General features: G+C 45.0%; 2 protein-coding genes across 2 annotated transcripts; one reads left to right on the top strand and one right to left on the bottom strand.

Moving 5' to 3' along the window:
* Nucleotides 1-2,674: 2,674 nt before the first annotated feature.
* ALG2 (ALG2, alpha-1,3/1,6-mannosyltransferase) lies at nucleotides 2,675-5,843 on the bottom strand. Its single transcript, XM_004677481.2, has 2 exons — nucleotides 5,489-5,843; nucleotides 2,675-4,101 (listed from the first exon to the last, which is right to left on the bottom strand). The coding sequence occupies exons 1-2, from the start codon at nucleotides 5,834-5,836 to the stop codon at nucleotides 3,199-3,201; spliced, it is 1,251 nt and encodes a 416-aa protein (XP_004677538.1). The 5' UTR covers nucleotides 5,837-5,843; the 3' UTR covers nucleotides 2,675-3,198.
* A 362-nt stretch (nucleotides 5,844-6,205) lies between these two features.
* SEC61B (Sec61 beta subunit) lies at nucleotides 6,206-14,986 on the top strand. The gene is made up of 4 exons (XM_012721278.1): nucleotides 6,206-6,296; nucleotides 6,499-6,596; nucleotides 11,627-11,728; nucleotides 14,706-14,986. The coding sequence occupies exons 1-4, from the start codon at nucleotides 6,294-6,296 to the stop codon at nucleotides 14,791-14,793; spliced, it is 291 nt and encodes a 96-aa protein (XP_012576732.1). The 5' UTR covers nucleotides 6,206-6,293; the 3' UTR covers nucleotides 14,794-14,986.
* The last annotated feature ends 440 nt before the right edge of the window (nucleotides 14,987-15,426 follow it).

The raw sequence follows: 15,426 nt of genomic DNA, 5'->3' as shown, positions 1-15,426 counted from the left end.
CACAGTCCCTTGTGCTTTTCCCTCCTGTTTTGATCTCTTACCCCCCTCGCTGGGTGTCTCAGATCTGTGGCCACCTTGAAAGTTTTATCTTTTAACCTGTCCCTTTGTTTGGTTTCTCCAGATTCCACACATAAGTATTTTTCTCCTGCTGGCTCACTTAGAATAATCCCTCCTGGTTCCTTCCATGTTGCTGCAAATGGCACGTGTTCACCTTTTTGACCACTGAATAATATTCCATTGCATGTATATACACCAGTCTTTGATCCACTCATCTCTTTTGGGGCATCTGGGTTGTTTCCATATCTTGGCTGTTGTAAACAGTGCTGCAGAAAACTTAGGAGTGCAGGTTTCCTTTAAAATTCATGCTTTTGCAAACACCCAACTCTTAATACCTTCTAAGTTAAATGAGCTGGAATCTCTACTTATGCAACCTAAGTGACCCTGAGAGCTCCACAAGGCCGCCCCAAAGTCCACTGCAGTGAGATGGGTAGAATGGGTAGTGTGGCCTTGGCTCAGCGAATCACAGGGTTGGGGACAGGGCGGGAAGCAGCCCACCAGTTTCTCTTTGTAGGGTCAGACAGAATAGCACCCCATTCATACTTTGTTGTGACTCAGAATGCTGTATTTATTTTGAATTGGAGGACACCCTATATTTATAGGGTATTGGAGGACACCCTATATTTATATTTATCAAAGGGGAGCAGGCTGAATGATTCTAAATGCAGAGCTCTGGAAGGATCAGGTAACCTCGGGTTAAGCTCTTTTCGGTCGCATGCCTTGGGTGCCTTTTACTTTGCAGAGCTTCCTCTTTGGTATAAGGGAGGGGATAACCATAGCCACCTTGAGAGAGGCTTCTGAGGCTGGAAAGGGATGCAGGCAAAGCCTTCCTAAGCTTGAAGACCTGTGCAAGGCGGCTTTGGTGCTGTGGAGCGAGTGTCGCTGAGCAGGCTGTGCAGTGCTGGTGTATGGGGACTAACGGGGACGGGAGAGTGGGTGGACTTGGAAGTCAGAGCCTTGAGACCCTTCACATCTCTCTGGGCTGTGTAGCATGGGCAAGCTGCTTAACCACCCTCAGCTGTAAGGTGAGGAATACCTATGTACCTCACAGCAGGCTTAGTGTTAGGTGGGTTGCCTGCTATGCCTCCTGCTGGCAGTGTTAGAGGAATGATTATTAATGAGGTACTGGACAATTCACTTCAGTTTCATGCTTCTATTTTCTTCAACTTCCCTTAGTTTTGGAAACTGAACGCCTCCTACAGGAAAGTTCTATCCAGGGGATTCATGGACTGTTATTTCCTGTTCCAGGACATTACAAGCCATTTATAGCTATTCCCAAAGCCAGACAAAACCAGACCTTTACCAGAGTTTTAATAAGACTACCTTGGCTCCACGCTCCCTTGACTGTGGGCCACTTCGCAGGGATAACAAACAGCACAGGCTGGGCATGCTGCTGTTCTCCCTAATGTCAGCACAGTCTCGGGAGCTTGTCAAAACCTATAGGCAAAGCACCACCCTGAACTGAGGAGCCAGAGTCAGCACTACAGAAGCTGGAAGCTCATAGCAGCCAGGTTGCACATTCCTCCCAGACCTACAGTCTTACTGTCATCTGTTAGGGCTGAAGATAAATTTAAGGCATAAGAACCCATCTCTTTTTGGACCTGCATATAAAAACAGTCAAGTAGACACAACTTTTAGTGCTCAGAATAGGTAAGCACGACCGAGCCTGTCAGTCCTACCCCCAGTGATCGGTCACCAGGCCTTTCTGGAAAGACGCGGTTCCCTGAGAAACACATGCACCAAGCTACACAATGGGGATGATTTTTGCTGACTAGTACACTGTCACGATGCTAAAGCAAATGGAACTTGACTTTTCAGTCCGCAAAAGATTCAACATAGTTGACAATCTCACTTTAAAGAACTTTTTGGTAGTCATTCCATTAAAATACTCTTAATAAAGATTGCTTATCACAACCTGTGGTAGTGGCCTCTAAAGCACCTCAAAAGAGTGATAAAGTGTAGCATGACCTTCCAGTCATTCTCAATATTCCCCAAACACAAAGTAGCTAACTTTTATACAGCCCACGTACATGCCAAATACTGTCTGAGAGACTTTGTGTTATGGTGATCACCACAATCACTCTGTGAGGGAGGTAGAATAGCAGTTATTCCACTGTATGGATGAAGAAACTGAGGTATGAGATAATTTGCCCAATGTCACATAGGCGGTCAGGTCTGTACCCTTAGAGCTGATTAATGTAGAAACTTTGGCTATTTCTAAAAAATGAATTTAGCTTTGAAGGTAGGTTGAAAGTACTTCCTGGTTATCTGTGCTTAGAACAACAGGTAAACATGACACTGAGCTGGGTCAGTGCAGCGGGAGGGCTGGAGTGCAGGGAGGGGCAGATCACTTCCATCTGGAAGGTTAAAGAGCTTTAGTCATGGCATTTGAGGGCTGTTTCACACTTAGCAGGATCTGATTTAATACAGCACAAACATCACCAAAGTGATGACCTAGATGACATTAACAAGATGCACACCATTGGACAATATTCCCTCTTCATGTCAACATCCAATTTAGTCTAGTTTTCTGACTTTGGGCTTGGCTGTCATTATCTAAGAGGCAAAACAGATTGTGGAGGTCAACATCCAGTAGTTTATTGACCCTTCCTATGATAAACATCTTTTATTGTCATATTTCACTGTGCAAAAATATAAAATCATCTTTGTTTAAAAACCAAACCAAACCACACAACTCTTGCTATGGACCCACGTGAAGATGTGACTAACACCAGTTCTGCCAGCAGTAGTTACTGAGGTGCAGATTCTGGAATCACAGTGGCCCAATCCATCAACTTTCATGGTGACGCACTTAAAGTACCAAACATCAATTAGGATGCAGTATGGCGTCAAGTTTATAGGCAAAGCAACGAAACCTAGAAGAAATATAATTAAAATATTCCAGATATGGAATTGCACCCTACTTATTTCTTAACCAGCACTGGTAAGACTTGGAATAATTCCAGCATAAGATAGTTTTTCTGACAAAGCAAATGTGGATAGGAAGGTGGCTCAGATTCAAGAGTCTGTTTATTTTTAAATCTCTTTGGCATTAGATTCACGTTAATTAATGGTTTAAAACTGGGCCTACAATTCATAAAAATGAAATGAATGTTGCATAAACACCTTAAAAATATCTGATTATACTAGTAATTTGGTGACGTACTGGTAGAGCTGTTCTGTAAATGCTTCAGAGGAAAACTTTTCCTTCACTCTGGCCCTTCCAGCCAGTCCCATTGTGGTCCTTAATGAAGGTTCATGAATGAACTTTTCTATTGCTTCTGAGAAGTGCATTGGGTCAGGCTCGCACAGAAACCCGGTTACTCTGTGGACGATGGACTCCAAGGGTCCGCCCGAATTAACAGCAACAACCGGGCACTTCATGTACATGGCCTCCAAAGGGACGATGCCAAAGTGCTCATTGCTCGGTGTGTAAAGCACACACGTGCAGCCGTGGAGGAGTGAGATTTTCTGTTTGTCAGAGAAGGACCGCAGGAAGGTCACATACTGGCCCAGGTCAGACTGCTGGACCATATCCTTCAATTCCTGATAGTGTTCCACATTCTCCAGGACTCTCTCGTCATAGCCACCGGCCATGATCAGATGAACCTTGTCCCAGTCTTGGGCTGTCAGCCTTCCACGCAGGCTTACTAGGGCGTCCAGCGCCAAAGCCAGATTTTTCTTCCGTTCATATCTGTTAATGGAGAGGAATAGGAATTTTTTCCCTTTGGGGACGAGGTCATCAAGCTTCTCAGGAACAGCAGAGTCAAAGCTGGTGACATTCAGAGATGGGTAGAGGACATCGGGGTCTATGTGAGATAGGGACTTGAATGTTTCCTTAAAAATGGCAGCTGTGAACTGGCTGTTGACCAAGATGCAGTCTGCCATGCCTGTGGTGTATTCCTCGACCCAGTCAATCGGGGCCCTATATAGACGCTTAAGAAAAGACTCTCTCTTAGTGAGAAGCAGATCTGGGAAGTGGCAATAAAACAGGATCTTCTTGCGCCGTCTGGCCAGCTTGAACACTGGGATACAGGCAGACACCTAGCCAAAGCAAAAATCAACAGCGGATACAGTGACTGGTCAACTTCAACCAAAGCAGAAGCACACACCCAGTCAGTCTGCTAGTCTCTGGGCAGTGTCTGGTTCTCTCTATGTGCCCCCCTTCCCCCCCCAGCTTAATGCCTGTTTTATAGACATTCGCTGAACATGTGCTAATATATAAAGCTGCAAGTCCAGTGGTTTCTTTTAAAACAGGTCTAGCCAGGGGAAATACAAATCTATAATAGTAAGCACACTCAAATTTTAAGGGTGAAATCAATTTTAACATTTTATTTATCCAAATGAAATGTCATCATTTCAAAATGTAGTCAACAAAAAAATGGTAATAAAATACTCTGCACTTTTTTCTTTCACGTTAAACTTTCAAAATTAAGTGTATTTTCACACACAGAATATTTCAGTGCAGAGAAACTACATTTCAAGTGCTCAATAACCACGTGTGGCTAGTAGCTCACATACTGGACAGAGCAGCTCTATTATCTAGTTTCCTCCTAAAAAAATTGGAATGAATGAACTGCAGTAATTTAGAGCACAAGCTCTGAAATCAAGATAGCTAGGGAATTGATCTCAGTTCTACTAGCTGTGTGACCATGATCTAATCAGCTAATTCTCCTGGGCCTCAGCGCCCTCTTCTGTAACATGGTGACGATTTTGACGCAATCCCTCTTCCCCGCCAATATGGCTCTGTGATTACTAAATGCACTAGCATATATAAAATGCATAAGAATTCAGTGTAGTGTATGTTCAATAAATGTCAACCACAACCATTGTTAAGGAGGAACTATGCCCTGGCATTACTAAAGACTTTTCAGAAGGCACCTAATACCCAGCTCACTTAATTAACACATTAGCTTTAGGGCTAATGAAGGGTTTATCCAGAACCACTTAGTTAAAAAATAGTAGATATTGACGATGAATCCTTGAATCCAGGTCTCCTACTTATAAGCTCAGTTTTTTCTCTCTGTCCACTACACTCTGACTTTATGTTGATCAACTACACCTAGAAGACGTTTGGTGAATGCCCACCATTAGAAAAGACAGCTTCTAGGTAAATATGATAAAAAATTCAATAGTAATCATAATAACAATGATTAAAAAAAACCCCAGAAGTTTGTAATTCCTGGTTACAAACCCCTATCTCCCGCCTGAAAACTTACGGAGGTGGGGCCCTGTAATCTGCAACTTCAGCGTCTCCACACTAAAGTTCATGACTTTCTCACTCCCAGTTCTGATCTCTTCAGATCAGTCCTAATCTTTCTGCACTGCAGACCCGGAAAGATCATCTGAGGTCATGCAGTGAGCGTATCCAGCAGTGGGAAAGGAGGCGAAGCGAGGGTCCAGCGCGTGGCCGTACTCGCGGCCGCCTCACCTGGTCACACACGACCACGTCGAATTCCTCGTCGCCGAGGAACAGCACATAGAGGGCCAGGAAGATCATGCGCACGTAGGCGCACACCGCCGCGCCGCGGCCGCCCCAGCCCAGGCTGCGCGGCAGCCAGTCCCCGGCACAGCGCACCGGCAGCTCGCGGCTCTCCGCGAAGCAGTGGCCCGGGTCGTAGTGCGCAGTCCAGATGGTCACGCGACACCCGCGAGCCCGCAGCGCCAGCGCCGCGTCCAGCACCAGGCGCTCGGCGCCGCCCACGCCCAAGTCCGGGTGCAGAAACAGCACCGATGGGTTGACAACCCCGTCCGCGTCCTGGCCCTGCTTCTCCGCCATGGCTCAAAAGCCGCGCCTGCGCCCCGACGCCTTCCGAGCTTCCGCGCATGCGCCCTCACTGCGAGTGGCCCTGAGCGGCCGACCACGCCCCCACGACGTGTGCGTGGGTTAGGCCAGATCAGCACAACTCTGTAGGTGCCTAGTATGTGCCTGACAAAAATGTTTCGTCTCACCATAGCCATATCTTCTTTCTGGTAGGAGTTGGGCTCATGAAAGCACTTCATGATCTAACGTAAGGAAAAGGAAGGTCATTGGTTTCCATATAGTAATCTATCTAGTTCTTTGTAGCAAAATATGTACAGGCATCTTTTAGGACAGCCCAGGCGTCCCTGGAGCCGACGAGGACCCTGCCAGCGGGTCCGGGGCGGGACCTGAATAGTTTCTCCAGCCGCGGAAACAGTGAAGGCTGCATCAGTTTCCGGTGGTCTCTGCTTGCTGCCGTCCCACAGATTTTAGCATGGTAAGGCAACCCCAGCTTTTTCTCTTTGTGCTTCGCCTCTGCCAGACGCCCCGATTTCCGACGTACGTTTTGCCCTCCTTTCGTGACTTCCGTGCTTTCCCCACTCTTTCGAGTGGGAGTTGATCTGGGCCAAGAGGGCCTGGGGTCCCACCGGAGCTGACCGGTGACGCTCACCTGTCTTTCTGCTTGTGTCTCTCTGCAGCCTGGTCCAACCCCCAGTGGCACTAACGTTGGCTCTTCGGGGCGCTCTCCCAGCAAAGCAGTGGCCGCCCGGGCCGCGGGATCCACGGTCCGGCAGAGGTAAGGATCCCTGCCATCTCCGGAGGGCCGGGAGTTCTCTGGTTCAGAGGAGGAGACGCCGGGTTATTAAGATACACGAGGGCAAAGTAATTCTTAAGTCACGTCCCTCGAGGAGTTAAAGGGTTTTTGGTCTTGTGAGTCTGAGAGATAAGCCCGGCAAGCAAGGAAGGAAAGTTAAACTTGAGAAAGCTTACTTACCTGGTGTCTCTGTAAGGAGCCTTCTGCACTCATGTTTCTCACGCGGAGAGGTGAGGGTTCCATACACTCAGGCTAAAGTAACTTGGCCTACACAAAAGCTGGTGTCTTTTCATCCCAGCCCCCCCCCCCCCTCCGTATACAGTCCACCAAAAACCACATCTTCAGTGTTGTTTTGAATTTTCTTTCTTCTTTTTTTTTTTTAGATTAAAAAAATTAATGCATACCAGAACTGGGGTACAGGCCAGAGGTGCGAGAGGATTCACTAGAGACAGAGTGGGGAGCAGAACAGGCAGATTGATGAAGTACACTGCTGAGGGGAGCAGCGGGAGGGAAAGGAGAGGTCTGCTGGGCCTGTGGGCCACCTTGGGGCGGGATCGAACTCGTGGTGCAGTGGCTGTGGCCAAGTTAGCAGTGCTGCGCTTTAACCTCTTGCGCCATCAGGGAGGCTCCTCATTTTGGATTTTTGTACCCAAGTCTTCTATCCAGTTATTCCTCAACCTTTAAATTATATGTGAAAATCTTTTCATCAGCTCTTTTCTGTGTCTTTCTGCTACACTTTGGTCCTCAACTTCTTTCATTTTTTGGCATTTTCTACCTAATGCTGCTTCTCTCCAGGTTATTTCCACTCCATTCCATCCTTTGTTCTGATTCTATCACATTTCTGCTTAGTTTCTTTGTTGATTTCTTGCTGCTCAGTTAAACACACACATACACACACACACACACACACAAGATCTTAGTGTGCTTTTCTGTGTACCCTCTCTCCTTTTGATACCCATTACTGGTTTCTAAACATACTAGGGACATCCTCTTCCCCCAAACATATATTTCTATTTATTCTCCTAGACTAAGTCTAGTTTAGGGGCTCTGACTCCAAAAGCAGCAGTGACTTTGACACTCCCCCCGCCCCCAAGAATTTTCCTCCTATTTATGTTTCCATATTTATCTTCTTACTAGACTTTAGCAGAAACTGTCCAAGTCATTTCTGTCCTACCATAGGTCTGACACAGTAAATGATGCTGAATGAAGGAATCAACTAATTATTGTTTTGGGATTTATGAAGAAGCTAGCGGGGGTTTTCTTTAGAAGACTTTTCAGGGATACATAGCTGTCCTAAGAATGCAAAGAAGTATGACATTTTACATGTTGGCTATAGTAGGAAGTCTAAGGTCAATATGTTTGAACTTAATGTGAGACAAATTTCAACTCAGAACACAAAGATTCTAATAAAACTGTCAGAAATGCTAATTTTCTTGAGAAATCATGAGTTTCCTGTAAAGAGATGTTCAGGCTGGCAGTGTACCAGTTGAAAAGTATGTCAAGCTGTAATTTAGGTTATTTGGACTTGTTCTGTTTGCTTCCCACCCAGTATTTTAGAGAGACTGCTGGAATTGAAAATTGTTTTTTGTAGGCAGAGTTCCTTGGGGAATAAGCCTGGTTAATGAGCACTGTGGCAGGGGAGTCTGGCCATCTAAGAACTTTTTTAAAAAAAGATTTACTTATCTTTGCAAACAAGGACTGGGGTACAGGCTAGAGGTGTGAGTGGTGAGAGGATTCACCAGAGACAGAGTGGGGAACACAACAGGCTGATTGACTGAAATACCCTGCCGAGGGGAGCAGCGGGCAGGATAGGAGAGGTCTGCTGGGCCATGTGAGTCAGCTCCCTGGCCGGGGATCAGACTCATGCAATGGCTTTGGATAGCTTCATTGTGCTGTGCTTTAACCTGTTGTGCCACCAGGGAGAGCTCACCATCTAAGAACTTTTAAGCAGGGGGAGGAAAGATATGTACTTATCAAATGTAAATATGATAATGAGATAACTAATTTATTTGATAAAATTGAAATCTTCTGCAGAAGTGAAATGGAGAAACAAATATTTGCAGACAGGTGTAGCTTTACAGCTGGTGGGTGTTGATGTCACTGAGTTCACCATTAGTGGGGCCATTGTACCTGGGTAGACCATAGTTACATGTATTGGGATACCCTACATATTTCCCTTCTAGAATTTTAGTAGTGATGTAATAGGTCTAAGAACATATGTGTCGTTGTTTTGTAACAAGTCTGGAAGAAGAAAGTTGGAACTAATAGTTAATAATGCTTTGGATTTGGTAGCCTGCAATGTGCCTTCTTTCTTCAGTCAGTGAAATAATAGAGATGTTCCTTGGAGAAGAAATATGGAATTGAAGGTCAGGCTGCAGTTGGAGTTCTTGCTGTCCTAATTCAGAATAAAAGGAAATTGCTGTGAGAACGAAAAGGAGCAGTAAAGCTCTGTAGACTGTGAAGTGTTATACGGTGGCCAGGCAGGAGTAATGCTTGGGGACCAGGGATAGTGAAGATGTGGAATAGCTGGTGATGTTAAAGTAGTTACTGAGGGGACATGCCAGGCATGTTCAGGTCTAAGGATATCGTTGGGAACAAGATCAGCTGGGTCTGGCCTCATGAATCTTACATTCCAAGAGTGGGAAACATAAGTAAGGCTAATACCCACTCCAGTTTCAGGCAGTAAAGGCTCTGAAGCAAAATAAAGCAGGATGGGGTGGAGGATGGGGGGGTAGGGGGAGCACAGTAGGTAACATGGTAACAAACAGGGAGCAAACCTTCAGTGGTTTGAGGAGGAGTAGACTTCCTAGGTGACAGAATGACCACGTAAAGACTCCAAAGTGGGAATGAGCTTGTCTTTGAGGAACAGCAAGAAGGCCTCAGAGCAAATACGGAAAAGAGTTGTTATGGAAGGCAGCCTGTTGAGCTGCAGGGAGAGACGCAGTTGTACAGTGGTCAGAAAGAACCAAACTGAAATTTAGGAGATTAAAATGTGCTACCTCTAACTAGCTTCCCAGTGGGGAGATGGGAGATATTTTGAGTATATTTTGGTTATTTTAAGGGCCTTGACTTGATTTTCAAGTCCTCTTCCATGTCCTGTTGCCAGGTACAACTAATTCCTTTAGGGTTGCTATAGTTCCAGGAGACTTTGAAAACAGGACCTGGAGTTGGGAGGTTGTGAGATTAGTGAAAAGTGCATGGGCCCCAGTCCCGGGTCAGCCAACGTCTTCCTGGGTCCACTTGGATTACCTTGTAGCACAAGTGTCTTTTATTAGCGAGGAGGAGGCTTTCAGGTGTCTGACTCACAGATTACATGAAGTGCATGTGTGTGTGAGAGCTTGCGCAGTGTAGGAATTGCTCTCAATCCCTGTACATGCTACTTACAACAGTCATACAGGTGAATTCCCAGGGCATGTAGCCTGTAGAATAGTGTCTGAAATAACATCTCTGTAGTACCATAGTCATTGTTTCACACTGACTGTTTTATTTGACACTGAAAGTTCTGGTATGAACACAGCTTTTCTGCTGGAACCTAAACCAGACTCAGGACACTCGCTATACTCCTGCTTTTTATTCAGCAGGGCGGAAGTTCCTTGGGCTCCTCTCGCAGTCAGAGTGTGGGGTGGAGCTGTGACAGAGGCCTGAGAGGATGAAGGTCAGAATTGGGAGGGCAGCAAGAAGAAGTGGTAGGAATTGAGTTTTTACTTCTGGTTTCTCCCTCTATGTCTTTTTTTTCAAAAATCCAGACTCAACATCTCACAGGTACTGGGTGAGATACTAAGGGAGTATGTACTGGGATTTGCTCAGTGGTGTGGGTAATACTGGTGTGGGTAATACCCTCCCCCTACCTAGGATTTCCAAATTGGGGAGAAATGAAGCAAAGCTGATTCCTTCCGGCTTCCTCTCACACTTCTTATTACTGCGATGCACCACGGTGGCACTGGGGCGTGATGAGAAGCCGGCAGTGCAGAACTGTTGCTGGGCAGGGGCAGTTGAAGGGATTCTCCAGAAAGGGATAGTGGCCCTGGCTCTGGGCAGTGGCCTAAATGGCCTCAGCACAGTTCTCTGTGACAAGTACCTGCATCTCACCTCATCTCAGAAGCCTCGTGACAGACTAGTGCTTGTTGGGGGTGTTTTCTGCACCTGTTCACATTCTACCCCTCTGTCCAGGGTCTGTGTCAGTATATCAAAACAGTGGAAACTGTGTAATCCATTTTGGACCTGGAATTCAATTTTTTTTTTCTTTTGTCTTTTTTTGGCAAATAGAGTAGATTTAAAATACTTTAAAATTGTCATTTTAAAATCATATGGATCCAGGGCATTTTAAAGCAGGGGTTTACTACCGGAAGGACTGTGAAGAGAAACGGACACACATCGTCCAAACCAGGCACATGTGTGAGCAGCTAGGTGGACTCTGGAGTCAGGGCCCGATACCCTCCCTGCTGACTCGCCTGCTGGCGGCTGGTCTTAGGCGTTGTGCTTCCCTGGGCTTTGTTTTCTTCACTTGTGAACTGGAAATGGTTAACTGCTTCCCAGGGTCATCGTGCAGTAGCCCGTGGCAGGAACTCCATTCACAGCAATTGTGATCAGCAAAATAAAAGCCAGAATTTGGAGGCAGCTAGCACAGAAAATTTTGTTCCTTTTTTTTTTTAAGATTTATTTATTTATTCATACAGAACTGGGGTACAGACCAGAGATGCAGAGGGTGAGAGGATTCACCAGAGACAGAGTGGGGAGCAGAACAGGCAGATCAACGAAGTACACTGCTGAGGGGAGCAGTGGGTGGGTCGGGAGAGGTCTGCCGCGCCATGTGGATCTCCTCCAGGGAAGGCGGGGATCGAACTCATGCAGAAGTGGCTTAAACTTCTTAGTGCTGTGCTTTAACCCGCTGCACCACCAGGGAGGGCCGAAAGTTTTGTTCTTTTTACTGCCTCATTAACAGTGTACTGGGGGTCCATGCTTTGATGCCATTATAAGGATTCCAAGACGATTCTGTTTGCAACATCTCACAGGAAGAATGCCAGCTGCGGAACAAGGAGCGCAGGCCGCACGACCTCAGCGGGCACTGGGGGGATGTGGCGGTTCTACACGGAAGACTCACCTGGGCTCAAAGTGTAAGTGCTGGGAGCGGCAGACCTTGTGTTCTGTTCAGTGTCACAGAGCCACTTGGCAGGCCTCTGTCACCAGTGGTGCTTCTTTAGTGAGCGGTACAACAGCTTCATTTGTGCCAGGTGGGCTGCGGTTGGTTTGCCTGTACATCAGCCAGTTCGCTTCTGGCCTGGAATGACGTCTCTTCGTGGATTTAGTGAAAGCAAGAGAAGATCTTCTGTGGCTGTGTCAGAATGAATGATGGGAACAGAGAGAACTGGAGGGGAAACTGTTTAATTAAATGAAATTGTTCTTCATTTGGTGTTCTTGTCCCACACTTAGAAATAAGAGTAACCATTTGAATAGGAACTGGGTAATTTTTCAAAGCTCTCCTGGAGGCATAGCTGATTATTATTACAGCCTAATGAAAGTGCCTCCATTTCAGCGTGTTACCAAAAGTGGGCCTCCTTGCTTTGGTGCATGATGAGCAGATCTGAAGGGTGAGCATAAATCACTTTCCAAGTTCTCAGGCTTAGGGTTGCTCATTAGGTGATGCTGAACAGAGCATCGACGGACCCCTGCACATTGTCTTGCTTGCCTCACATTCTGGCGTTTCCAGCGCTGTGTGGCAGACCCCAGCCCACTGGTTGGGATCAAGTAGACTCTATGGTGGACACCCCTGGGAACCGCCTAAATCCAGTTGAGGCGAAATTGGAATAAGACAGCAACTCTTATTTGCATGTCACTCAGGCTCAGAGACGGAAAGTTACATGTTGAAAGTCACACAGCAAGAGCAGGAATCATAGATTCTGACCCTGTTCTTTACATGCTGTCTACCTGGTAGAAAAGAGAGAAAATTAGACTTACTTGAATTTATTAACTTGACTAGGAACTTCAATTAAAGGATAGTTTATGAAGATTTCCCTGAAATTATAAGTTTTGATGTGTTGTTGTTTTTACAGTGGAGCCATTTATGATAAGCTGAGAATGCACTTAGGAAGTACTTTTTGGGTTGAGGATATGTGAGTTGGCAATATTCTGACAACCTTTTGGCCTTTGTTAGAGAAAATTTTTCTGAGTATTTTTCAGAGAAACATTTTGAAGCCCCTTGTTCTTTAGACTATCTAAGGAATTCATTTAAAATCTTCCTCAAGAAGGTGCTGGAACCTGGTTAGTGGGTGAGTGTGACTTGTACTGGAGCTGGGCTTTTCTCCTGTAACGCAGCCAGGCTTGCTTGCTGCCGCTGCTTGAGTCCTCCCAGGATTCCATAGGACCTCTCCCGTGAAGTCATAGACAGTCTCATAACACCAAAGAGATGTTTATATATATATATATATATATATATAAACAGTTTATTTTTACATCATTTTGTACATTTTTTTTTCCATCTCAATTGTAATCCCCGCGGGTTTCCCATCACCAAGTCACCCGTGTGCCATCACCATAATCTCGTGCACTTCCCTCCCCCCATCCCGTTTTTTGATCCCATTCCCCACTCCACCCCCGCAAAATGTCTCTGGTATATGGTTGTTCATTATTTTTGTTATTTTGTCGTCGAGTCCATTATACTCCTGCTATGAGTGAAACCATCCGGTATTTTTCTTTCTCTTTCTGGCTTATCTCACTAAGCATGATCTTTTCCAGCTCCATCCAAGTTGCTGCAAAAGACATGTGTTTCTCTTTTTTGGTTGCTGAGTAATATTCCCTTGTATATTTGTACCACATCTTTTTAATTCAGCCATCTACTTTTGGGCATTTGGGCTGCTTCCATGTTTTTCTAATTGTAAATAAAGCAGCAATAAACATGGGAGTGCAGATACCTTTTTCAATCAGTGTTTTTGTGTCTCCAAAGAGGTGTTTTGATGAAAGCACAGGGTTGGGAATTCTTATCCACATCTCCACATCAGGTAGCTTGTGGCTATTCCTTGGGAGTTTAGAATTTAAAAAAAAAAAAATTATTTATGCATACAGAACTGGGGTACAGGCCGGAGGTGCAGGGGTGGTGAGAGGATTCACCAGAGACAGAGTGGGGAGCAGAACAGGCAGTTCCACAAAATACATTGCTGAGGGGGGTAGTGGGCGAGACAGGAGAGGTCTGCTGTGCCATGTGGTCACCTCCAGGGCAGGGATCGGACTCGCACTAAGTTGGATGCGGCTCGCTTTAATCCGCTGCACCACCAGGGAGGGCCTAGTTTAGAATTTTTTTCAGGTTAATAATAGCATTTCTTGAGAGCTCATTTAAGCCTGTGTTCCTTGTGTATGCCCTGTACTCGGTGAGTAGGGGGCTGATGTCAGAGCCGGTGAGTGACAGTTGCTTTCCAAGCTCCCCTGTGCTCTGACCTGAGAGCTGCTCGCCCACATGGCACTCGGTGGCTGGAGTGGTTGATACTGCTTCAAAGTAGGGAGTGTGGTCAGGTTTTCTCCCTTGGTGAGATCCAGCTCTAATCATTAACTTGAAATTGAGTAAAATCCATTTCCTTTCTACAATAAACTTATAGCTATACATCATCCTGACTAATATGTTACATAGAAAGAAAGTTTGCTGCTGGGAATGTTAAAGCCCTAAAACATGTGGAATCAGAAATCTCTCCATTCTATACTGTGTGTCCTTGGGCAAGTAGTAATCCCTTCAGCCTCAAATTAATATGTGATTAAACACACTAATATTTGTTTCATCAACATCATGAATTGTTAATTAAATATTTGAAACTTTATATCTTAGAATGTGATCCTGTCTTTGTGTGCTGAGTACATTGTACTTACAATGCAGGTTGTCTCTACCTTGATTTATAGACCTCGGTGCCATCATACCCTCAATATCTGCAATCCTAATTTTTGGAGTATTGTTAAATGATCTAAATAATACTTTTAGATGATTCATAGGTGTTTTCCCTTATCCCCACCCAGTCTTTTTCCCCAGCCAGTCTTTTATTACACATATAAATTTGTAATTGCTGAATTATTATTGCTAAACATAAGCATGCCTTCTCTTCTTATTTCTAGTGGCCCTGTTCCAGTATTGGTTATGAGTCTTCTGTTCATCGCTTCTGTATTTATGTTGCACATTTGGGGCAAGTACACTCGTTCATAGATTCAGCTACATCCATCTGTCTGTCATCTGAAGAAGAAAGAAAAAAAACCAACATATCTTGGACCAAAAGCATAGCGATTTTCTGTTCATGAGAAATTTTCTGTAAGCTTATTGTTTTACAGGGAACTTAACAAGAATTGATTTTGAAGAATCAGTTTTTTTCTATGGCTAATAAATTTAAATTCATTTATACCAACATGATTGCTGATGTCTGACTTTAGGCCCTTAGTCCCTTTGCCTTTAGATTTATAAAAAAAATATGTACAAAGTATGTCTTGTGGAGATTGTTTTTATTGTTGGATTGACAGTTCCTTATATGTTCATGTAACCATTCAAATTCGAGCTACTGTAATTGGCTTTGGCTTGCTTTCTTCTAGGTATTTCTGTCCTGGTGATTGTCATTTTGGGTGTTCTGTGGTTTTCAAGGAGTGCGCTTATGACTCCATCAGGCAGCTCTGTGTTCAAAGGCAGCTTGTACCCAGGGGAGTAGTCATAGAAATCAAACCAGAAATCTTGGATAAAACCCTTCTCCGTTCTGTTCTTTGTCTCTAAAATCAAAGATAATATTTTTGTCTCTTTTCCCAATTCTCAATTCTTTGATTGTAGATTAGGTTTCCATTTATCATTTGTCCC

Source organism: Condylura cristata, unplaced genomic scaffold, assembly GCF_000260355.1.
Source record: "Condylura cristata isolate star-nosed mole 26May11 unplaced genomic scaffold, ConCri1.0 scaffold00006, whole genome shotgun sequence".
Classification (NCBI taxonomy): Eukaryota; Metazoa; Chordata; class Mammalia; order Eulipotyphla; family Talpidae; genus Condylura; species Condylura cristata.
This window is presented reverse-complemented; position numbering and strand designations above follow the sequence as displayed.

What these genes read in the sequence shown, in the direction of transcription:
- SEC61B (XM_012721278.1), top strand. An exon ending in GGATCCACGGTCCGGCAGAG is followed by an intron (nt 6,597 to 11,626) that starts GTAAGGATCCCT and finishes AACATCTCACAG; the next exon opens with GAAGAATGCCAGCTGCGGAA. An exon ending in GACTCACCTGGGCTCAAAGT is followed by an intron (nt 11,729 to 14,705) that starts GTAAGTGCTGGG and finishes TCTTATTTCTAG; the next exon opens with TGGCCCTGTTCCAGTATTGG.
- ALG2 (XM_004677481.2), bottom strand. Translation starts at nt 5,836, where the DNA reads ATGGCGGAGAAGCAGGGCCAGGACGCGGACGGGGTTGTCAACCCATCG. An exon ending in ACGTGGTCGTGTGTGACCAG is followed by an intron (nt 4,102 to 5,488) that starts GTGAGGCGGCCG and finishes TGCTTTGGCTAG; the next exon opens with GTGTCTGCCTGTATCCCAGT.